Source organism: Anguilla rostrata, chromosome 4 (assembly GCF_018555375.3).
Source record: "Anguilla rostrata isolate EN2019 chromosome 4, ASM1855537v3, whole genome shotgun sequence".
Lineage (NCBI taxonomy): Eukaryota > Metazoa > Chordata > Actinopteri > Anguilliformes > Anguillidae > Anguilla > Anguilla rostrata.
In genome coordinates, this window is record NC_057936.1 from 55,476,030 (window position 1) to 55,500,640 (window position 24,611).

Here is a 24,611-nt window from a genome sequence, read left to right on the forward strand (position 1 = left end):
TGTAGGCAACCATGACTGTTGGAGGAAAACCAGAATCTGGATTCAGAAGGGTAGGTATGAGTACTAGATTTTTCTACATGTAACATGTAATTCATAGATCCTCCACTTTAAGCCTTCAATTTGGATATGTAATTTGGAGTTTGCATTATTCCATTTGATGGGTTTGTATGGGATCCCCCTTTAGAGTATATATGTAGGGACAGCGATGCCAATAGAAACCTATGGGGTACACATCAGGAAGTTCAATTTTTTCGCTCAACATACATGCTCAGTTGTGACCTTGGTCACGTTTAAATCAGGTGTACAACAAGGATAGCGCAGACTTTGGCTAAATTAATGAATAAAAAAATTAATCTTTGTGGTAGGAAAAATCTTACCTTTGGAAAAATAAGTGATTTTTCTGTTAAGGGCCACTTCCTCCCTTGCTCACTTGGGTCATTTTTTTTTTTCTTTCAGGACAACTGCACAGACACTTACTGGGTTCTGAGGAGCTTCCTGGAAAAGTTTCATTAACAGTATTTCAATGTAAAAATGAAATATTTGCAACTAATTGTACCTTCAGTTTTTTTTAAAAAGACAATTGTTTTGATTAAATAAACAAGTTTGTAATTTGCTGGTCAGTCTTGTGAATTTCATATGGTTCAAATGTTGGTTTTGGGGTGGGAAATTTAGTGACTCTTGTTAAAATACCTTTACATATTGACAATGGGAAGTTATTCCCAACCTCCAATAAGAGATGAATCCACTTGCTAGATCATCATTGTTGTAAAATATACCTTGCCCTCAATAGCATAGCACCCTTTGCAGCTTAGTATCTCCTATCTTCAGACAATTAAGACACCCCAACCAGACCTCTTAAGCATCATCTGGTCTATGGTGTGTCTCATCATTTTGAAGTTCGAGCACCTGGCAGCTGCTTCCTGTTCCTGTGGTTCCACAATCAGTTGGGAAGGCAGCTTCAATGGTTGTGTCCCAATGAAACCTACATATACAGATTATGCCTCCATGTTTGCTTAAATTATTTTCAAAGGTTTTGTTTATCTAGCTTGAAAGATGCACCTTGATGGCTACACATAAAACGATTGCAACTCCAATTAATCAATGGTCTTGCCTTGCCGTGTAAAAACGCACTTGACATTCACGTAACTCACATTGGCAAAAAGCGTCCCTCAGTCTTGTCCCGCTATCTTGTAATCTAAGAGTGTGCAGCTGGTTCAAAATGACCTAAAACAGATTTTTACGAGTGCTATTGCAAGAACGAATAATTTACACGCGTTTTGATGGTGAATGTCACGGACCCAATGTTCAGATGATGTTTGTATATTACGGATATGATTGGGACATCAGGATATGACGTAGTTTAAACGAGGAAGGATCGTGAGGAACTCCCTCAATTATGTTTTATGGTGGTTGCGTCGGTGAGCCCCTCGCTTGCTAGATTAGCTTTAATGGGCGCAGGTGAAAGGTGGTTGTACAGTCGCATTGTCGATAATTCTTAGATTTTCTGTGAAACTGTTCTGATCGTCCAATGATTCTTCTTCGTCTCTTGCCCGTTATTTGGGCTGCTTCTGTAAAAGCAGATTTTTTCCAGTTTGATAGTCTTTCAAACGTATCAACATATTATTTTAATTATATTTACTGTAATATTTGGGAGGGGGAGTGTCAACCGAACCAGGATGATGCGACCCAACAAGGTAAGCAGGGCCGTTTTTTATTACCGATTTGATGCGAAAATAGCTGACAGGCTAGCTAGGTAGTTGGCTGAGTAATTCATCTCAAACGTGGTGGATTGTAGATGCAATGGTTTGTTCTTTGGTACGTTTTGTGCCATTGACATTGCAGATTTATGGCCTTACTGCAGTAATAGGTTATAAGGAAAATATAATTTGTTACCCTAACGTCGATATGGGGAAAATATAGAGCTACTGTATTAGAAAACGTAAACTGGCCGGTTTCAACTCGTCGTGATGCTGTACGTACAACCTAGCCTACGTTGTAAATCGCCAAGTGCTGTCAATGTATGCACAGATTGCACGCTGATGTGTAAATAATATTAACGTCACGAGCTTTCAAAACGGACATCCCAGGTTAAAAACCATTTGTCATTACACTCAGTAATCAGGAATTAATACATCTCGCAATTTTAGCCCGTAATTACAAGAGAACGTCAATGAAAAATGCGACTAGTAAGTTCAGTACACTATGGCTATTTAAAGCCTTATTATTCAATAATGATGAGATCAGAATCTTCTTTCTGGGTTGTGTTGTGTTGTGATTTTAAAAAATATATTTTTTATATGTAACACTAACAGTCCGTAACCATTGCTTGAATGTGTGCTGTGTTTTACGTGGGTACATGTGTTCTTTTTAGTGCCTTCTGGGGATTTCTGGTCAGTGTTTCCACAGGACTACATGCGAACTTTATCAGAGTGGTATTGCAGTCTTGGACAGTGCTGTGACACAGGAGACTGTCGGGTTACAAATAATATCACAGGTGTTGTTTCCCCACTTTTAATTTCTACTGTTATCATGTCCCAAATGGATTTTGAAAACCATTAAAGTTGGAATTTTCTGCTACTGGGCATTTCCCTTAGGACATAGTGTGTAACGTAAATTCTGAAGTTAAGCAATTAATATCGTCATTATTAGAATGCAGTTGCTCCTGTACTGGAGCAGTAAATTAATTGCAGTTTTGGGACCTAAAAGCCACAGAAATTGCTCTTGGTTAACTAGGTTTCGTAATTGTCACCCATTATGTTCTGTGTTCCTAAATTCAGGACTGGCAAGGGATCTGGAGCTAAGGCTGCACGGGCAGCACCTGGCCCATTCTGTTGTCCTGAAAGCAGTGCAGGGCTTCATCAGCAACCCTGATCCAAACAAGCCCCTCACCCTCTCCTTCCATGGCTGGTCTGGGACTGGCAAGAACTTTGTGGCCCGGCTTGTTGCAGACAATCTGTACCGGGATGGAGTGAAGAGTGAATGCGTGCGCCTGTTCATTGCCCCCTTCCACTTCCCGCACGCCAAGCTGGTGGACGTGTACAAGGTGAGCCCCACTGGCCCAGCTCCCGGCACGCTGTCTCAAGAACGTGTTGTTTACGGTGCTTTTTGGAGGGGAGACGTGGAGGCAAATGTCCAAGCAGTCCACGGCCGAGCCGTGAGGGTACATGACGGTCACTTGGCACATAATCTATGCGTTGCAAAATTATGCTGACAGTTTGATTGGATTGCACAACTGAACTGGATTCAGTGAGGTATCACTGAACTACACTGTTTGCAAAGCAGATATGACAAAACATGGCAAATGTTAGCTTTGGAGTAAAAAAAAAAAAAGTTTTTACTGATTTTTACGGGATATTGTGTACTTCATCATCATTTATCATCACAGCAGACAGTTGGCGCATTAGCTAGCTATTCAAATCAGAGCATGCGTGCTTGGGTGGAAACTGAAATTATAGGAAAGTCTGCATTTAAAACAATTGAAATTAATACGCATTTTAAATAAAGGTATCTTGTGAAGCCGTTTAACAGCTCCAGTATGTATATGGTCACTGCTCCTTTTCACTGTGTGTGTGTGCTTGTGCGTGCGTGCAGGCGCGTGTGTGTGTGTATATTTGGACGTGAGTTTGTCTGATGCCAGCTGCTATCCCGTGCAGGGCCAGCTGAGGGAGGCAGTCCGTGACACGGTCCTGCGCTGCCAGCAGGCCCTCTTCATCTTCGATGAGGCAGAGAAGCTGCACCCTGGGCTTATTGATGCAGTCAAGCCGTACATGGACCACTATGACAATGTGGACGGGGTCAGCTACAGAAGGGCCATCTTCCTCTTCCTCAGGTGAGTGAGGAAAGTGACTGTCCATTTGCAACAGCTTTGTTGAGTGGGGGGCTCAGAGTATAAGGTCCCTACACCAAAGTACAAATGAGGGAAAATTTTAGTGTTTCCTTTATGTTCATATTTACATATGCCAGACGTTTTTATCCAGCTAACACAGCTTGCTTTTTTCTTGTCTTTTTTCACATTCAATTAATTTGAAATCACTGAAGAAGTTTGGGTTAAATAATAAGAATAAGAATTGTCTGTTCTAAGGACATTTAAAAACAAAGCACCTTGCTTCAGGTACAACAGCAATGCCTTGTCTTAGAATCAAACCTGCTACCTCTGAGTTGATAGTCCTGTTCTGTAACCACTGTTCTTTCTCTGGGCAGAATGCTTCGATGTGATCGGGTCCCAACTACAAAGTTATCTAAATTTGGGGGTTCATTGAGGCCTAATTGGATTTTGAGCTGAGAGCCTTGTATTAACTAATTTAACGGTGGCATTTTTTCGTAGTAATATTGGCGGGGCAGCTATCAATGACGTGACGCTGGACTTCTGGCACTCGGGGCAGAACCGAGAGGACATTGGAATGGAGGACTTGGAGCACCGGATACGCTCTGAAGCTGTTGAGTCCCAAGGTACTGCACTTAAGGTCACACTGATAAACCTAGTGCATGTGCCAGACCACAGCAATGATTAATTACTGTGTACTCCATGGCCCCAAGACTTTATGTAGGTTGGTAATTGTGTTAATACCCAGTTCTCCTCTCTTGCTGTGCTCTAAGTACTATTTTTGGTTCTCAGGAGGCTTTGCCCAGAGTGAGCTGATGTCCGGTCACCTGATTGACTTCTTTGTGCCCTTCTTACCGCTGGAGTACCGGCATGTCAAGCTCTGTGCCCGCGACGCCTACGCTGCCCGTGGCCTGCAGCCCAGTGAAGCCACGCTGGATGAGGTGGCCAAGGCCATGGTATACGCGCCCAAGGAGGAGAAACTCTTTTCTGTTCAGGGCTGCAAATCCATTCCCCAAAGGATCAATTTCTTCCTGCCCTAAGGAGACAGGTCCAGGCCAGTGACATCACATGATGACTCCCCAGGAAGTGAAGGACAGACTTTAAGAGTGGAGGAAGGGGTCGTATCGGACTGCTCTGGTATGCTACATGCCCATGGGGCATGGAATATCTCTCACCTCACTGCATTCTGCTCTGAATTGGTGGTTGGCGGGGAGTCTGGTTCGTCTTTGAGGTGATATTCACCAACCAAACAAAGGGCACTGTGCTGTTAGCAACATTATGTATTTGTTTGCATTATGTATTTGTTTTTTTTCTTTGTTTTAAAGTTTATTTCATATCCAGTCTGCTCACCAGTCGTACACTGATGTGTACTAAAGCAGATTGGTCCAGCTCAGGTCAGTTCTAAAGCCACTTGTAGAACTTAGATTCAGCATCAACAATGGCTTTTTTCCCCTATTATTCCCAGGTACTATTCATGTATTGTCCTATGCGTGACAGTGTACTATTGTATGTTTTAACACATACTGGTTTCACAGATGTAAAAAATGTAAATAATACTTCATGAAACCACTACCAGCTTCTAATGAACTAAAGTTTAGGTCATAAACACTCATTCGTGAAGTGTAGTATGTAGTGTGCACCATGACACTCTTATGCAACGACTGCGTAGATAGGCTGGCGGACTTCAGAAAGTAGTACTACTAACTGGTGCAACATGCATTAGGGGAGAGTACTTGTCTGAACTTTCCCATGTTGATGGATGATGTCAGTGAAGAGTCAGGCTTATCAATATAATTGTCCATTCCAAATAATGAGAAAATGATTTGTTGTAAAGACCCCCTCACACCACCACCATTTACTTTGTATAACACAGCTGCTTGTCCTTTTCTCATTATGGCAATGAATGTGTATGCTGAAAGCATATCACCATTTTTCATGATTGAAGTAGGGGTCTTCAGAACATCCTTTATATAAGGAAGGTTTGAAAGCAATAAGCCTCCCTGTATCTTGATGATGCACATGCAGAAACAATTTATTTTTCTGTTTTTTTATCTTTATATTATGGTTTTTTGGAAAAGGTGGTGTGGAGTCTTTTTACCGTGTGTTTGAAAATGCCAGTAGGGATTTATTTGATTGTAGATGTTACATGATCTTTTGACCATAACATGAAGTAGTAGGTTATTTATTATGGGGGTGGTTTTAAGACCGGGCTGCCCAACCCTGTTCCTGGTCCTGTAGATCTACCTGTAGGTTTTAATTTCAAGCCAGATTTGGCACACCTGATTCGACTAATTAGCAGCTCAACAAGATCTTTAACTTCTGAATGAGGTGTGGTTTGTTAGGGTTGGAGTGAACACTTACAGGGCAGTAGATCTCCAGGAACAGGGTTGGGCAGCCCTGGTTTAAGATGCAGATGATGGGCAGAAATGTGGGTTTCAGTGTTGGTGTTCATTTGTAAAAAGCGTTATCCTGAATTTTGTTACTTTTTCTTACTTTGTCAGTGGAGGAACAGACACTTATTAAACTTAGTGGTTGCCAGTTTTGGAAAGTGGCCCAGGAATATTTTCCCATATTTTAAGCTGTTGACTTTTTTAGTCATTTTATTGTAAACTAGTTTTTTAAATGCATGTTTTAAAATGTCTTTTTTCAGTTGTGATGTGCAGTATATTTTTGCGGAGATGGACACATTTTAAATTTATCATGAAGCTGTACATGGTTTTTTAATACAATTGTTGACTTGCTTTTTTCTCTATCCAAAATTTTTTCTTGAACTAAGCAGGTTATTTCATTCATTCATATTAGACTGTAGTGGGAATAATGGGATTTCATTCCATGACCTGATAAGTGATCGGTTTACTGTCAAATGTAGGTTCAACTAATTAATTTCTGTTACTGTTTGTTTTTACTTGCACTGTCTCACTGTCGTGTTGTCAGTACTTCCAGCTTGTCTTCATTGGCAGGTTTTGCAGCTTTAAACCTAAATAAGGGCATTCATTGACTGGTGTTGTGCCAACATTTTGATTAAGCAGGCTTTTAAAGATCTAATTAATACATTGGTTAAAATGTTTTTGGGGGGAAATATTCAAACACAAAATCAGTTGCATGACAAGGCTTCAAATGAAGGCCGAGAAAAAACTGCGCTGAACCTACAGCACTAATGTATGTGTGATGTGCCATTGTTAATACTGTGTTTGTGACGGAGATACAACTTTGTCTTCCAGTGTTGTACCGATTTACATTCAAACTCCACATTCAGTCTACCAGATCAGTAGACACATTTGGGCTGTTTCCTGTTCTCTCTCTGAGCTGTGAAATAATATGATTATCAGAAGGAGCATTGTAATCGAGCATATAAAGTCAGACTGGAAATAATGATTCAAGCATCATCATTGGTTAACTAAGAAATTGTGAATACAGGAATTTTAAATGTGTTGTGTTAACACATTTTATGACCATTGAAAGACCAATGTTCATCAGTTGACCAAGGAAAATATTTGCCTGTGTGTGAAAGAGAAGTTTAATTGTTATGCAATCCACCATCAGCCAAGTTATGTTGTAGAAACCAGTTATTTACAAAGTGTTATTTGTTTAACAGGCGGAAATGTGATAGTTCGGCAGCATTAGGGAACAATGATTCGTCCTGCACTTTTGTGAAGAAGACCCATGATGTATTTTTTCCATTGCATTTTTAGTTGTTTTACATGACACCCTTACTGTTTTGTGACAATTGTTGATGGATTAATTATCACTACTGTATATTATATTTTACCCCTCACTTTTTATTCAAATGAATTAATTTATCATGTTTTCTGATTGATGTAAACCCATTAGCAAGTCTTTCATCATGGAGGAAAGAGACAATTTTGGGTTCTTTTGTTTTAAGCAGCTAGCTAGTTAGTACTATATTTTATTTAAATGTCTTGCTAAGTTTATTACAATGTATGTTAACTAAAAGTATAAATGTTTGTTCTCAATCCAGGTTTCCAGTGATTTTTCATTATGTTTTTTTCCTGGTGGCATTGTTTTATATGGCTGAACCATGATGCCTCAGAACAGTCAGTTGAAGAGTGACTATTGACTAAGTAATTGGCTTACTTTGATTACATCGTTCCAAACAAAAATGTAGCACTTTTTTTTTTTTAGTTCTTCAGTTTTGAGTTATTAGGCAGAAGGTATTTATTGCACTGTCAGTGATGTCAGCATAGCATTATTGGTACAGGCAGTGCTGTGACCACCTATGGCCACAGTGGACTGGCCCTGCATAGGCTGTGGCTGTATCAAACAACTTAGTGGTTTTAGCTTTTAAAACACAACTGTACCTGTTTGTCTACCTCAGAGGTGGGCATAATAATGGGTTTCCTCCAATAATGAAGCAATAGTTAATAAATGAAGTTATTTCTTAGTTAAACATAAGCAATAGACTTAGGAGGAAGCTACTAATACCTTTTCCCACTGTATTCACATGGCTAAAAGCAGAGAGGGTTCAGGATAGAGATGGAATCAGAGTCCAGAAAGGTCCACGGTGGGGAATCAAGCCCCCAGCCACACAGGGAAAATTTTGTAGAAATCTAGAAAAGAACTGTCAGTCGGCTGCCCAACGGGCAGTGTCACACAGTCTCCCTGCTACCGATGCTATTAATTTGAGTTGATTTTAATTAGGGTCCACTTATTAGAATGGAAAGGCTGATCAGTTCAGCACAAAGACCGTACAGAAAATTTTCGGAAAGATTTACAAAGATTGAAAAAGAAATGACTGTTGGAGTGTAATGCTGAATATTACGCTCTCTAAGTTTTTACAGTTTGCCGTTGTTGTACTGTCTGGTTGCCTGCTGAAGGCTTGAGGTAAGATAACAAGTCAAGATTTTGTGAGATATGTATATTTTGCCATTTCCAGGTATGCTTACAGTCTACAATTGCCAAGACTAACATTCAGATATGTAATGTTATATACATGAACCTATATACACACATGTTTAGGTTTCAGAAAGGGTCAAAGAAAGAGCTTGGTTTTGAGAAAACATCACATTGGGTAAAATCAATTTGAAACAAAAAGTGAAGCAAAAATGCATTTTGCTTTTCCAGCCCACACATACAACAACTAATTTAGAGCAGCCTGAATGCCTAATATATGAATAGTGACCCTTACAGGTCACTGTGTTTTTTTCACTGAACTCTATGATATGCTCAATGATTTTAATGATAGTCTACAACAGATTAATATACACCACTGATGGTCTTCAAAATAGATGTTTGAAAATATTATTATTTTAGGGTACATTTCATATTGTTTTTTTTTTTTCCTTTCATATATCTTGGTTATATATTTACAGTTTACAATTTTCTTGGTTTGCAGGTCTTCTTGTGAAAATAAATTTGCCACTGCCAACTATATCCGCCAGATTGATGGTCCACCTAGTCGAATTCATTGAGCTGTCCTGCCAGAACAACTAAAAATTAATTTTGGCATGCCATGCAACTACCTAACCCCTTTAAACGAACCAGAAACCTGATGTCCAACTACTTTTCTCCCTCTCCTCTTTTTCATATGGCACGCTTCTCAATACTACCCAAGAGCTGCATTAGGAAATATAATGAAAAGCAGAGAAGCACGTATTCTACCTGAGGGCAGATTAAAACAACTGGGCCTTTGCCATGAGGACCAATATGAAAGGACATACAATGCATTAAAAAAAACTATCGTTTAGCATTCATAATATAAATCTATAAGTAATATTTTTACTGATTTCAAATAATAAAAAGTGACAAGATAATTCTTCAGCTAAAATGGACCGTATGCTTAAATTCCTTGTGACATAAAGATCCGACTCCGTGTTTCATTGATACCCTCTTCCGATTTTTTCGCTCTGATTCCAGTTACGTCTGACTCCGGTGCCACGTTTCAGAGCCTCCCCTATATTGCCTAGCGCAACGCAGGATGGACTAGTGGGAACAGAAACATTATGGCTGCCAGTCTTTCCCTGACTCAGGTAACCCGTTTACAAACACGAATATAACGTTCAGAATGTGTCTGGTGACTTGTGTCTTGATGAGAGTTTATCAAGTTCGAAGATTAATGTATCAAGAAAGTTAAAACTGATCGGTACCTCTGTCGATTTGCTTCTTTCTAGAAGTTGTGTGACTGGGAAAAGTTTCTGCTGCATTTCTTTTGGGACTGCGTAAGGGCGTAGTTTGTGTCAATTTAGAGTGGGTGAGAACTTTCTTTCCCTTTTGATTTTGTAAATGTTAACCAGTTACTTGTCGTTGGTTCACTGTATTTTTCCGATTTGGCTTTCTATCTTGCACAAAAAAAGTTGGAGAGTTGGGCGCCTGCAGTGTGCGGCATGTTTTGTTGTGTTGGTGGACTGTCAAGATTGTTTGGCACATTAGCTACAGGATATGACTGGAATACTAACTAGTAGAAGCAAACATATAGGGCTAGCTAACGTCAGCTAGCTATTTACAAAAGTTCCAGAACACGACTTGCTTGTCCATTAACTCGATTCTTTTGAACATATTGGTGCGGAAAGTTAGCTAACATTCGCTAAATATAGCAGTGTATTCTGAGAGACGAGGAAGCACTTGCCAGTTGCACATAACTTATCCACCCAACTTCTAGCTAACTGCAATGAGTTGGCTGAAGTTAGCGACCGTGCGTCTGTGTATGAATTTCGTAATGACCTGGTGTGGCTAGTGACCTAGCTAATTGGCTAGGTTAACGAAGTTAGCCATCTCGTCAGGCACATGGTACAGTCGGTGGCTAGTTTCATGTTCCGTATTTAGAGGAAGTATTATGAAGCGAACGTTAGCTGTTTTTGGATATTTACTGCACTTGGCAATTCGCTAACATATTTGTGTTGTGTGGCGTAGTATTTGGAAATGAGATGCTTGCAAGCCAATGTGACAGTAGCGTCGCCAACCAAGAGCTTTACGTTTAACGCTATCACCCATAGCAGTTAATTCTTCGACTAACTTACTGACGATGTGTAACCGTAAATAATACCCGAATAGCTACTTAACCTTATTTAACGCCAGCTGGTTGCTACATAGAGCAAACCGTTCGGTTTTGTAACGTGCACGCCTAGTATAAGAAGTTGATGATTTCGCCGAGCTGTAGCTTTGCGATCTCAGTCACCGCTGATTCAGTTTTCTCCCTATTAAGTTGTATTGGCTTATAGCTGTGACTCCGTTGTTAGCGTATACGACCTTAGTGTTGTTATTGTTCAGATTAGCATAATAAAGAAATGCATGTCTGTCTAACATGCAGCCCACTAGGTATACATATAACAGTCACCAAATTCGTATCGATTTAACGTTTGAACATTTGCTGGTTTACTACAACTATCTGGCTGTCTTCTCAAAGCTAAAGTATCCATCTGTCTAACTTGGCCGCACATTTTGTTATCAGTTATTAACATGATGGCTAATAGGAAAGATGGAGCTACAAAGTTATTCAACTGATGGTTGGTGAACAGCGTCCTATATGACGTGCAGTGATGCAGTGTTGTACAGACAGACAACATTGCATAGGTATGTTGTTCAGGACGCCCTACCCTAACAGTCAATGGTTCTTGTGAACACTTTATTTGAACATCATTGATTCTGGTGAACATCATGATGTGCCAGCCATTTTGTCATCTTTTCCGCGAGCATAATATTGGTGCATTCGGCTGTCATATTTACGTGCATAATTGTATATGGAAAGCTAGCTTATCACCCCAGCTAGCTAGTATTAACTATTATTATTAGCTAGCTATATAAAATAAGGTAAAATACCTAAACGACAAATAAGACAATCGCATGTCTAACTTAGTTAATCAAACTTATATATATATATATATTACTTGCTGGATTCATTTATTGTGTTCTACAGATAACGCATGCACTGGCCGCGTGTGCTCCCAATTAAAATTAAAATAGTTATGCGTTACCATAGGACGACTGCGCAATTTTTTTCCTTGGTTCTAGAGGTTGATGTGGTGCAGCCTTTGAATTAAACATTACTCAGTTTTGCATTGTGGTGCTAGCCTGTAAATTTCATAACCGACTATCATTTAAACAGAAAGAATTGGTTATGTATTTACTACTTGTACCTTACTTCAAAGTAAGGACTAGTCTATGCTAATATTAACAGATTGAAGAGTAGGTTTTTGGAATGGTGTTTTTTCCCCCTCAAAATTCTAAGTCAGCGTTCTAGAACTCCATTGCTTTCAGTTACCATTAGTGATTGTTACATCAGCATTAGAATGTCACTTTAAGAACATCGGCTTGTAGGGCAGGTGTGACCGGTAGTCTAAATATATTACCTCTATGCTTAAAATGGAAGAACATCTGCAAGGGTGTATAATGAAATCAGAACTGAAATGCAAGAGCAGCTGTAAGGGTGTATAATGAAAGCAGAACCTGTATTTGGGGATAAAAAAATTAAATGGATGCTTTTCATCAACTGGTTGTTTGTGTGTGCTATAATGACATTTTTAGAAGTTCTGTTAAATCTGAAAGGTGAGGGCATTATATATCTTGCCCTTGAGACTGTGAATTGCATTGCCTGTGAGTGTAGGCAATTTGTCAAAGCACTGGACTCAAATTAAATGGATTTGATCCCTTGAGTGTTGTTGTTCTACTATTCACCAGTGAATGTACCTGATTTCCCATATTCTATTGGCAACTTTTTTGTGATGATGACAGATGTAAGGTGGGGTCATGCAAACAAGGTTGCAGATTTGGCGCTGTTGCTGTCTCTTAACGGGTATCAACATTTTATGAACTTGTCCATTGGGACCAAGCTGCTTATCTTTATTAGTGATGGGCTATGTGCTGGCAGATTTCAGGGAAGGGTGTTGAAACCCGTGTTCATTTCATATCATTGTGGACAATGCTAATGCACAGCTGGGCCTGAATAATGATATAAGCTGACAATGACCTTGTTTATTTTCCATACTTGGCTTTTTTGTATGTTGCTGTACCAACTGCTCTACAGTTGCTATTGAGAAGTCTTGGCAGCCTGGTAAAGATTATGACGAAGACGGAGAACTTCCCAGAAACGCCAGGGACAACAGTATGTGCTTGAAACCCCGGAGGAGAACGATGGGGAGTGTGTACTGCTGGGCAATTAAAAAGAGGCACAAAGACCTAGTGTTCCGGGTCGTCAGCAGTTCCAGGCACCCAATTGTTTCGCTAGGAAAATGAGGAATGTGATTTAGAGATTCTGAAATAATGAACAGTTTATGATTTTACCCAAGAAAGTAATAATGATGTGAATGAAAAAGGGGTGGGACAAGTATTAATGCCACCAAAATCAGGCACTGATTGAGAAGAATGTTGTGACTTTTTCTGAGAGAAATATGAAATTTGTTATCTACTTAGTTTTATGCAGGATTACCATGGTACACCTGTCAGCTCATGTAAGTAGGATGCCATGTGGAAAGTGGAGTCCCATGCTTTGGTAACAAACGAAATGTACGGTTCAGCTCAGCACTATACATCCCCACACTACTGCCAGGAAATATTCTGGCTGCTGCTGTCCATGCTGAGCCCCAGGAAGTAAGCCTCAGGAAATCCAGCTCAACGCAAACAGACACGTTTGGTTCATTTGTTCGTCTTAGGAAGCGAGGGAAACGTCCTTTCTCCTGTCGTCCTGTTCCTTTGCACATGGCTCAGAGAGTGAGTGAGCCTCTTTCTCATTCAGCTGGAAGGGGATTCTGGGCATTGTCACGTCCGTAACAGATGAACAGAATTGCATTTAAGAGTTGACATCTAGTGATGACCTTGTGATGGGATTTTGAGGTAAAGTGTTTGTTTCGAAACATTGAAGTATGAAGTGAAACTACAAAAAAAACTGGAGTGCACAGCCCTCCTTCCAAAGCACGGGTTATCCTGCCTGCATCTTATCAGAGTGAATGTTTTGACGGTGACAATTAAAACAAGAACCCGACGGACGCTGCCCAAGGCCTGTTGTTGCTTTGGTGGGTGTTGTTTTTCTGATGATAGTGACATTCTAATCACTCATCCCCTTCCTTTGGTGAGGTGCCGCTCAGAGAGCGGGTGAGCCAGGGACAGGACTGTTTCCTGATCTGCTTCCTCCAGTTGCGGCCCTAAAAACAGGCCATAGCGGAAAAAAAAGTCCCAGAATAAAGTTCCCACTGAAGGTGTTCCCTGCGACATTTATGTCACACAAGCAGAATTTTCTGTCAGTGGTCTGGACAGTAAAGCCACAACCAAATCAGTGAGCTGACTGTGTTTGTTTTTGTTTCTTCTCCTTGCATTGGATCATGTGTGATATGTTCCAGTCATGCAGTCAGCCAGTGCCAAGTCGTGGAAGCGGTACAGTGAGAAGGGCTCGGGTTTGAGCTAATGGCAGCTGAACACATCACATGCCCTTTGGGACTGCGGAGAGGAAATGAATTCTGAGTGGAGCGGATTTTTATTTCTATTTTCGAAGCCGAGTGCGGCGAACAGGGCATTTCGTGCAATACTGTGTGTTTGTTACACAGTTGTTTTAAAAACAGTACGGAGCCTTTGTTAGTTTACCTGCTAATGTTTATGTGCTGATCAGCAATTCATCCCATTTGTCACCCAGATATCTTTTTGTTATAATTTGAATTTGTTCTGATATGCACAGTAAAATGTAGGCTGTATTTCTGGTACAGTGGGGCCCTGAAACTCCCTGAAGTCAGATCCAGGGTATTGCCTGTCTGAGTGCTCCCATTCCCCCTCAGCTTCGTCCATTTTCGAATTCTTCTTGTTGTAAAAATTCAGATGCGTCTGGATTATGTTGAACCCAGCGACGTCCTGCAGAATAACCCATGCAGCTGCCCATTTGTTGCAATCCTCGGCCTGTGTGTTCTTCTCATAGCACTGGCTCCTAGAAGGCTTCGCTCTGCGCTCTTTGTCCCTGAAACCTATGCTAATCGGCCATTATCTCCGTAGGCTTGGCCGGATGTCAGTTGAGCAACCACAAAGGTTTTTAGCAGTCGTGAGTCATAAAGTACAGTTCGATACAGCTGCAACATGCTGCGGGAAGAAGTGTAGTGTTTCAGTTAGAAGGGATCCCCTCCCTGGAGTGTGTGTGCTCTGAGATAGGCCAATCGCTGGGAGCAGGCTTGAGCTGCTCTGGCCTGAGCCCACGTTGTGGGTTGTCCTTCACATGTTGCAAGTTTAGGAGCGTATTTATTTCATTTTCTCCCCTTCATCTCCCTTCTCCCCATTGGTTAATTGTGCTCCTTTGTGTCAGCTGCCCTCACTGTAGGGCACCTGCAGCTGAAGGGCATTCCCACCTTCTCTCCATTCACCTGCAAGGCTCATTTCCAGTCACACAGGTACACAGAAGAGTTGGTGCTTAGTGACAGGAGGAGGCGTTAACTCAAGTTGACAACAGAACTCTGTCTCTTATTAGTATGCTTAGATATGGAAATAAAAGAATCCCTCTATTACTCCGGTAGGCATTTTATTACGATTATCTCAGTGCCCAGAAGCAGAGGGTGATGTCCTTGTGAATCAGTGCAGGACTAGATATTGTGCGTATGATATTTATGACGAGTACAGTGCCAGCTCCCACTGTAATCACCAGTCTGTCTCTGAGTATGTTGTCCTTGTGGGGGCTGTGAAGTGCTAGTGTATCAGGTCTTGAGGTCCTTGAGTTGTGTTTATGCGAGACGCTGCTTTTTAAAAGCGGCGTAACTCATGGTAGAGTGCCATGGAGTGAAACTGCCAGCTGGGCGCACAGGGCTGGTGGTGCACTTCTGCTTTGTGAACGGGGGGTTGCCAGTCAATCGCAGCAGGTTCAATGTGAAGGGGACGTCTTCAGCGTCAGCCCCTCTTAAGATTGCGCTCCGTTTAAAAATGTGTTTCTGTTCTCTCGAGGAGCCTCCTCGGCCTTGCTTTGGAACGTGGCTTGTGTCTGTAGCTGGTTGCCAGATGGCGGTTGTCGTTCTTTTGTGCTTGCGAGCCAGATGTTGCTAGCACGGCCGGCCCCTCTGCAGACCGATTCATCCAGAAGTGACCCATGTCCAGTTGTTAGCCTACGCCCAAATGACGACAGCATTATTCTTGTGTATTTCCACCATTTAAAATCACCAGGCTTTTAAAATTTATTTAGGGGCTCATGAAAATGTCAGTGATTTATTTTCCTCTGGTTAATGAAGAGGTTTAGTTGGTTCACATTTTTTGTTAGAATGATTGAGGTGACTAACCCTGGTCTGTGCCAGTTTCAGCTCCTATTGGCTGTTTGGTGTGTACATGGCAGCCCTGCCCAGAGGCCTGCCAGTGCACAGGCAGGGCAGGAAGTGTGAATATATCAGGTGCTCCTTATTCCCCTGGGGACATTAAGATGATGCAATAGGCCTCTGATATTGTGAAATTATTGGTGAATGCATTCAGCAAGAATGACAACCGCCTGCAGAAATTGTGACGGTCACTTTCAGCATTTGCTAAATGAAACTTGCCTACCAAACGGTGCCATTAAACTTGTTTCTGTCCATCTCCACAGCTTTCAAGTGGAAATCCTGTCTATGACAACTACTATCGACAGGTAAGAATCCTTTCCATCCTGTTTCTGCTTGAAAATATTGCAAACGATGGCGGTAACATTGTGTAGAAACCCATTGAATTAAACTGAAGAGTGGTCTTTGGAGCTGTAGTTTGTGCATAAATGAGTTACTCCCTGTAACTTCAGCATTTGTTTACCCTTGGAAAGCAAGCTTTCGTCTTCTGCCTTAAAGCTTAAAGCTGTGTTCTGGTATGAGGGAGGAGCCGGTGCAGGCTGCTGGGATGGATGTGTAGAGATCAGCAGTGGTTTTTTCCTCCTGCTGCACTTTATCATCATAATGGTCGTCATCATCAACCGCACAGCTGAGCCGGCCGCTCTCCTCAGTAATGCGCTCTGCCAGAGAAGCCTCTCTCCATGCATTAATGATGGCTCGGCTAACCCTATTAGCGGAGATGGAGAGCGTTTAAGAGAAGAGCCAGTAAAGTGCTCGCCCCTAGCAGCAATAGCATAGCTGATCGTTTCCTCCGATTCAGTCCCTTGGCCTCTTTTGGAAGGTTTGAGAGGGGAAGCGGGGTTGTGTTTTCACCACCAGTCACATCCTGGCGGTCTTTGCCGGGACCCGGGCTATTGATCTGGGAGTGCAGACGGGCACGTGCTCTAGTCTGAGGCGCGTAATGCCGCTCGCCGCTTCCTGTGAGACGGCGGCTCGGAGGTCTGGCTCACCCACAGACGATGTGGAGGACGGACGTGTCACGTGCAGCTTAAGGAACAGACTTGCAGGTGCCTGAGTGGCCAGCAGGGGTGGCTAGAGAGTGCCTACCGCTGAGAGACGCTGCCGCCGACTGTGCGTTGCCCTGTGGGGCTGCAGGCCGCAGATCGTTCCGGCAAGGTTGGGATTCGGTCCCGGGATCCTGTGCGGTCCGTCCGTCCGCTAGAACAGTGCCTTAACCTGCTCAGCCACTCAGCGCCCTAGGAAGAACAGGGTTGAATGTTCGGTGTTTGAATTTAATGTATTCCTCCAGGCGTCAGCTTCCGTGCTCGTTTTTGTGATCCCTATTTGGGGCAAGCAAGATGTCAGGTTTAAGATTATAGTCCTGGAAGAATTGTGTGTAGATTCAGCTTCATCTGAATCAGCAGTTGGAGCAGTATTTAGATAAATGAGTTCATGTGCCTGAGCTACTGCTGCATTTTCATATTTGGTCAGGTTGCATAGTCCTCTTAATAGCTTTCTTGGAACAAATGCAGGCCAGGACATGGGTGACCCCCACCAACCCCACCCCCCCGCCATTGGACATTTGTTGTATGAGAGAGACTGCTGGTGAAACCACAGTGAGACTGTGACCCCTGCCAGTGCCGTCTTGATCTGTGTGTGTGTGTGGTAGTGTGTTATTTTAGCATATTTAATGTGTTGTCATGTGACCTTGTGGTTGTTTATTTTTATGAACCTACAATAATGGATGCATTGAGAGCTTGAGAGTAGCTGTTGTAGGGAAGTAACACAGCTCACTCATCTGCAGCTTTGTGCTTACTGTGTCCTTGCATTGCCCTGGTCTGCTGCTCATGCAAGGACATGTTCAGAGACCATTCATTTATCAAGTTCTGTGTGGGATTGGAGCAAGGCCTCTTTACAATCAAGATCCCGACTATAAACGTGTGACCATAACACCCATTCCTCATGGCATACAGCGACGCGAGCGAGTGAGAAAAAGTGATTAAAAGGCATTCGTTTCAATCAGACTATCCTGACCTGCCGCGAGTGACAGCGAGCTGAGCAGCGGTGTCGTTCACCCCTCAGATATTCTGTGTCTCTAGATGAGTGAGTTTTCGCGGCCGTGTCCCGCCCCCAAACACTTTTTATTGGTCGAGATCCGCACGCTACTTTGCGCCAGTCTTGCATAGTGGTTTTGAGACATCATAGCAGCTAACACGCTACAGCGCTGTAGACATAGGATGTTATTTTCATTACGTATGTAGTTGCTAGCTACCATTTATTTGAAATGAGAAGGATTAGCAAAATGTCCAAAAATAGCGCTGTTTACGCCCCTAGTTAATTTGATTGGTTCGGGCTAGTCTCGCTGGGACAGGTGACGCTACATATCAGGACAGTTTCACGCGCGATTTCGTCTCCAGTTCGCTCGCTCGCTCGCTGGCAGTCAGGAACCGGTGTGAGCCCTCGCCATGGTTACGGACCGTGTAGCATACGGAGGAACGCCGTGATATTTAGAGTATTCTCTGCGGTGTTTATGATGGGATGCTTTAATTCGACCCGTGTGCTGATGCTGGCTCTGTCTCCGCCCCTGCAGGTGGACCCGTCTGGCAGCGGACGTGTGGCAGCCGCAGACGCGGCTCTGTTCCTGAAGAAGTCTGGCCTGGCGGACCTGGTGCTGGGCAGGGTAGGTCCCAACAGCCAATCAAACTCTCTGTCATCGCACCACACGTGGTGCCGACTGGCTAGTGGTGTGGGATCCATTTTAACAGTTAAACCTGGTGTATGTGTGATCAAGGAGATTTAGCTGGGGCGTATTTTTTGTACACATCATTTTCTCTAGTTCAGTGTTGAGAGTTGATTCGGTGTAGTCGATTTTGTTGCTTTGATGAATGTTTCTGAGATGAGAAATGGTGAGAAGTTGGCGGTAGGCTTTGTGTGAGAATAAACTCGGTGTGCATCCTCGTTCTTCTTACAGATATGGGATTTGGCAGACGCAGAAAGAAAAGGTTCTTTGAACAAACAGGTAAACGTGGCGAATGACACTCTCAGTGTTTAATGTCCCGTCTAGCTTTTTAAGAATAAATACATTTCAGAGAAAATAGTCTCAATAGTCTCTGTATATAAATAATACTTTTTATTGTCATCCCCCTTTAGCAATTCTTCATTGCATTGCGATTAGTGGCCTGTGCCCAAAATGGACTGGAGGTGGCGCTGAAGAGTCTCGGTGTGCCCGTTCCTCCGCCCAAGTTTGTGAGTGAAAGTGCGCTCTCTTAGCCGGCTGGGGCTCACACGGTTTCTGAAGGCCGTCTGTGTGGCCTGCTGCTTACGTTCTGTCAGATCCAGTCAGGCGCGGCGTCTTCCGTGCGCCGCTCAGCTTAACGACTTCCTCCTCTCTCCTCCTCAGCATGACACGAGCAGTCCTCTGCTCCCCCCGGGGGGGGCGCCCGTCGACGGCCCCTGGATGGTCAAGGTAAGAGAAGTTAGCCTCTGCTGGAGGAGCGCCGTCCTGTCGTATTCGTACAGGCCGTGGAATAATGGCGCTGAAACTGAGGGAGCGAATGTGTGAATGTCACGGCTTGAGCAGTTGTTAATTTTGCGTTCTCGCCGAAACGCGCTCACTGAAAGGCAGCGCTCATTCTAACGCGTGATTGGAGCAGAGCGCGGCGCTGTAGACCGGAGCTCGCCCGTCTCCCTGTACCCGCCCAAGCGGTCCTCCGCCCGCGTGGCGGCTCTTCGCTACGCGGTGGGCGGGCAGCCGCACGCGTGGCGGACTGCTTCGCTCCGGCGGGCTGCTGTGCCGCGTGGCGGGCTGCCGTGCGCGGGCGGCTGCTCTCGCGCTGGGGGCGGTGCTTCGCGCCGCGGTGGGCGGGGCTGCTTCGCGCCGCGGTGGGCGGGGCTGCTTCGCGCCGCGGTGGGCGGGGCTGCTTCGCGCCCCGGTGGGCGGGGCTGCTTCACGACGTAGTGGGCGGGGCTCGTTCGTCGCGCTGCCGCCTCATTCTCGGCCCTTTTGCCTTTCAGTCGGAGGAGAAAATCAAGTACGACCTCATCTTCGAAAGCCTGGCGCCCGTCGGCGGGATGCTGTCGGGGGAGAAGGTCAAGCCCGTGCTGCTCAACTCCAAACTTCCTGTGGACGTCCTGGGGCGGGTAAGGGGGGGGGGGGGCAGTTTAGAACACTGCTGTTGTGAGGTCCACTGAAACACTGATGTACAGCTGGGTGTGTGAGTGCTGTGACCTGACCAGACTGATGATTGAACTGTGTAAAATGTGCCCCTCTGATTAAACGTGAATTGGACACTGCATCTGAATGCATCCCCGCATCCATACTTGCTTCAAGAATGAGACCTGACAGAGAACAGCCAGCTTTAAGGCATTCTCTGGGATTGCAACACCAGATCACGTGAATTCAGTACAGTACAGTGTAAATACAAGATGACTGATGAGAGCAGGTGCCTCATGCACAGTGAATAGTCACTATTGGAGTGGTCTCACCTGTGTGATAAGATGCCTAGCAGTGCTCACATCAGTGTTTCCCTGCCTTGTTAATGTTCTGTCTGAAGCAGGCTGGCAGCACACTCCCTTAATACTGTCCTTTTCCCTTTACGGTGCTCAGACATTAGATCTGAACACTGTAAATACGCTCATTAGATCTGAACAAAGTAAATACTGGGGTCTGCCCTGTTAATGGATTTACGGTTCAATAACAGCGAATAGCCTGCCTTAAGATCTTTGTAATGATACAGAGTTTATTGAGCTCCCTGTCACTTCCTGTCTTGTGCTCTGCTTTGCTGATGGTGCAGTTGGTGTTTTCCTTGGAGTTCCCCGATTGTTAGCATGCCTGGGGGATTCCCCTTGTGGAACCAGCTCAGAGCTTGGAGCCGAATCCAGAACACTGGCATCAGAATGCCTCAATTAAATCAATTTTTGGAATATTCCAGAACTCTTACTTCAAGTTTCTTGCTCATTAAATGTTTTTATTTAGACATTTAAGAAGAGCATTTATTGGCTGCTGGGTGGCTGCTCCTGACACTGCTCTAGTGCACTGATGGGCTTCACTGCCTGGTATTAAATCTGGACGGCGGCAGTGCTGACTGTGGCTGGCAGCACCCCCAGGGCGATGCACAGCTGGCTCTAGTGTTACTCAGGGACAGGAGGATTTCAGTTGACAGGATGGCAGCATCTCATTGCGGCAGCAGCACCCCCTGGTGGTCGCTCGGGGCCCCCACAGGTCTGCTGTTAAGCAGGACTTGAAGTGTCTTCCTCCAGCTCGCTTCACTGCGAGTGTGTCTTGAGCTGCATTGGGCTGCAGCTGACGTAGCTCATATCGGAGGAGAGCTCATGCTTGCCTTTGCCCTCCCACCTCCATAGTGCACAGCTGTGGCAGTGTGAATGCTAATAAAATGAAATTTAGGTTTTATTTTTTTATTGCTTTGCAATTGGTCACCCATTCTTCCAAGAAAGCAACTGCTTGGTGGGGTTACTCAATTTATTTAATGCTAGGCAGATTTAAGATTGTGTGTACTTTGTCCACAAGAGGGTGATGTTGTGCCAAATTGTGTAGATTAGTAGCCGCGTAATCCCGATGCTATGGTTTGTTCTGCGGTAGTTTTATTTGAAAAATAATACGATTTTCTTGGTTAAGTTGTCGAGAAGTCAAATTATTTAGCACTTTGCAGATTTCTGTCCCATTACACCATTGGTTTTGGGATGGATTTTGGATGTGTTGCGGGATTTTCAAAGAAAGCGCGAGAATAAGCAGTCAAAAATACCCACTGTATTGTGCTATCATCTCGTCAGTAGTGGAGCGAATTCCCAGACCTGCGTGCTCCCGTCCTCGTCACAGTGCTGGTGTTGTGCGTGCGCGTCTGTCCCTGCGTACCCCGTCTCACCCTGGAGACACTGAGCCCGTTGTTGCTCTGTTAATGGTACAGTCACCCTACCCTGGAGGTGCCCATCCCAGAATAACATGTAACCCCATAATGGACAGCTGCTACCAGCAACCACAGAGTATTCACAAGGCAAAGGGTTATTCATAAACACTCTAAATCAATTCTACATGTGACTAAAATTATAAATATGGTTATGTAATACTTTAATGTACAGACTGTACACAGAAAGGACTTGTGTGTTCTTGTGGGGTACAAACTGTAATGGGGTTTTTTAATTTATATCTTCATCGGTACATTTTCTGCTGTGATCCATATTTTCTCACAGATCATGCTGTCTGTTCTTCAGACTGTTCTGAAAAGCTACTCCGAATATGATTGCAACCAGCTAACATGCAAACAAATGTTACTTTGTTTGTAAAGCCTTGAATATGCATAAACCCTGCATATACCCTTCATTTTCAAACCACATGCCTATTATTTCTTTTTTTTGGGGGGGGGGACATCTCCCACCCCCACTTGTGAGGTTTGAACTGTATAAGCTGTTCTTTTTATCAACATCCAGACTGAAGAAAAGGGTGGTTTATGTGTGCATACTTCAGTCGTGATGAATATGTTCTTAATCTGAATCTCTACCCGTTCCAGGTTTGGGAGCTGAGTGACATTGACAAAGATGGAATGCTGGACAGAGACGAGTTTGCTGTGGTAAGAGAATTGCTGATCTTCACCAGCAGTACAACGCAGCTCATTTTTCACTTCTGAATGAAGCCCTAATTGGACGTTCATTCACCCGGTTGTCTGTTGCTTTGCTTTTAAAAGCCATTTTTGGCCATTTAGTCTGAAATGAATACTTGGTTCTATCCCTGGCACGGATTCACTCTCCGGCTGCATTAAGGAAAATGGCCTTCAGCCTATATTTGTAACACATCAATATTTGTGCTTAGTGCTGCCGTCCCACGCGCCTGCTTGCAGGGGCATTAGCACCTTGTTTTGGCTTGGAACCCTGATCTATCGGATTGAGCACGGCCTGTTTAAACAGGGCTTGAGTTGCGTTGCGTAAACAAGGCTTTCTCCGAGGACAAGGGTGAGTACATAGTTGACGGGAGGGATGTGGGTGAGAGCCTGTAAATGGGGCGGGTGGTGGATCCTCTTGTCCGAGGTGCTGTGTGGAAATCCACCATTTTGTGCTTCTGCATTATAAAATCATGGGAGGATGGGTTAAGAGCTCTTTGAGAACCCTGCTTGCACGTGCCACATTTACTTTTAGCAGTCCGTCTTGGATCTGGAGGAATTCACCCTTTCGTAATTTAAGGGCTTCTGGATCATGCCCGTTTGGTCCAGAGGGGAGATCCCGCGTAAGATTAAAGAAAGAACTGGATCACTCCGTTCCACCTTAAGACATTTTAGCCACAGATCACCAGTGCGTCTGTAGGATAGATTGCGGTAAAGCACTTGGTGGACAGATGGAAAGATGGGTAGTATTATCTGAACCACCCAGTGTTTGTCAGCTTGTGTGTTTATGCCAGTGTTGAGGTCCGCTCAGAATGTGAATAGAAATTAAATTAAAGAATTTATAACTAATGGTGTCCTATGAGAGAATGATTGGATTGCAAGTTTGTTTGTTGAATTGACTGAAATGAATTACAGTCATAATATCTGACCCCTGACCCCTAACTAACTGACCCATGCCTTGGTTTGCGGCGTCGTTCCTCCAGGCCATGTACCTTGTGTACCGAGCGCTGGAGCAGGAGCAGGTGCCCATGGCGTTGCCCGCCCCGCTGGTGCCCCCGTCCAAGCGGAAGAAGCCGGTCTCGCCCCCCGTGGTGCCCCTGTTGCCCTCGCCCCCCTCCCACAAAGAGGGCCGCTCCGCCCACGGCGGGAGCAAAGCCCAGCCTCCTAAACCCCCGCCCAATCAGGTGAGCCCGGCCGTCCGACGCGCTGAGAGATGCGTTCTCTGTGTCTGCGTGAACGCTGACCTCGCTCTGGCGTGACTGATCTCAGATCAGTCTCTCTGCCTGCTCAAAGGCTCCTCCGCTCTGCTCATGCTCACAGGGGTCTCTCTGTCTGTGTTTGGTTTTTTTTGGTGCCAGTGGGTAGTGTCGCCCGTAGACAAGGCCAAGTACGATGAGCTGTTCACAAAGACGGACGGCGACATGGACGGCCTGGTGTCGGGGCCTGAGGTGCGGGACATCTTCCTGAAGACTGGGCTTCCGTCTGCCACCCTGGCACGCATCTGGTACTGCTTACCTGAACACTTCACTATCTTACTCACTCACTCACTCAGTCAGTCAGTCAGTCACTCAGTCACTCAGACAGTCACTGACTCAGCCAGTCAGTCTCTCAGTCACTCAGTCAGTCTCTCAGATAATCAGTCAGTCTCTCAGTCACTCAGTCAGTCACTCAGTCAGTCAGTCTCTCAGATAATCAGTCAGTCAGTCACTCGCTCACTCACTCATAGCAGAGGTGCTAATGCTTACCTGTACATTCACTCTCTTGTATTTATTGATAAGCTCACACATGACAGTTGAGGCCTGTAATTGTGAACTGCTGTTGGTGTGTACTTGATTATAATCGGTGTATAATTAATTAAGAGTAGGAAGTGGCATGAAATGGATTGGAGTTCCCAACCCCTAACACAGAGAAAGAAATATTTGTAAATATTGTCATTATTAGTAATGTACTGAATGTGTTGGCAGAAGGGCATGGAGGCGG

General features: G+C 44.1%; 2 protein-coding genes across 2 annotated transcripts in view; both read left to right on the forward strand.

Annotated features, from left to right (window-relative positions):
* Nucleotides 1-1,207: 1,207 nt before the first annotated feature.
* Nucleotides 1,208-7,797, forward strand: tor3a (torsin family 3, member A). The gene is made up of 6 exons (XM_064333311.1): nucleotides 1,208-1,694; nucleotides 2,372-2,494; nucleotides 2,778-3,043; nucleotides 3,654-3,829; nucleotides 4,325-4,449; nucleotides 4,616-7,797. The coding sequence occupies exons 1-6, from the start codon at nucleotides 1,529-1,531 to the stop codon at nucleotides 4,861-4,863; spliced, it is 1,104 nt and encodes a 367-aa protein (XP_064189381.1). The 5' UTR covers nucleotides 1,208-1,528; the 3' UTR covers nucleotides 4,864-7,797.
* A 1,897-nt stretch (nucleotides 7,798-9,694) lies between these two features.
* The window catches only part of eps15 (epidermal growth factor receptor pathway substrate 15), a 42,834-nt gene continuing 27,917 nt past the window's right edge, over nucleotides 9,695-24,611 (forward strand). The window contains exons 1-10 of the mRNA XM_064333315.1: nucleotides 9,695-9,810; nucleotides 16,308-16,349; nucleotides 18,611-18,700; nucleotides 18,992-19,039; nucleotides 19,171-19,266; nucleotides 19,421-19,486; nucleotides 20,035-20,160; nucleotides 22,545-22,604; nucleotides 23,615-23,815; nucleotides 23,990-24,135. Of these exons, the coding sequence (XP_064189385.1) occupies nucleotides 9,784-9,810; nucleotides 16,308-16,349; nucleotides 18,611-18,700; nucleotides 18,992-19,039; nucleotides 19,171-19,266; nucleotides 19,421-19,486; nucleotides 20,035-20,160; nucleotides 22,545-22,604; nucleotides 23,615-23,815; nucleotides 23,990-24,135 (902 nt within the window). The 5' untranslated portion in view covers nucleotides 9,695-9,783. The remainder of the gene's footprint in view (nucleotides 9,811-16,307; nucleotides 16,350-18,610; nucleotides 18,701-18,991; nucleotides 19,040-19,170; nucleotides 19,267-19,420; nucleotides 19,487-20,034; nucleotides 20,161-22,544; nucleotides 22,605-23,614; nucleotides 23,816-23,989; nucleotides 24,136-24,611) is intronic.

Coding starts and splice junctions, on each gene's coding strand:
- tor3a (XM_064333311.1), top strand. CDS start 1,529: ATGATTCTTCTTCGTCTCTTGCCCGTTATTTGGGCTGCTTCTGTAAAA. Junction 2,495..2,777: donor GGTTACAAATAATATCACAG/GTGTTGTTTCCC, acceptor TCCTAAATTCAG/GACTGGCAAGGGATCTGGAG. Junction 3,044..3,653: donor AGCTGGTGGACGTGTACAAG/GTGAGCCCCACT, acceptor TATCCCGTGCAG/GGCCAGCTGAGGGAGGCAGT.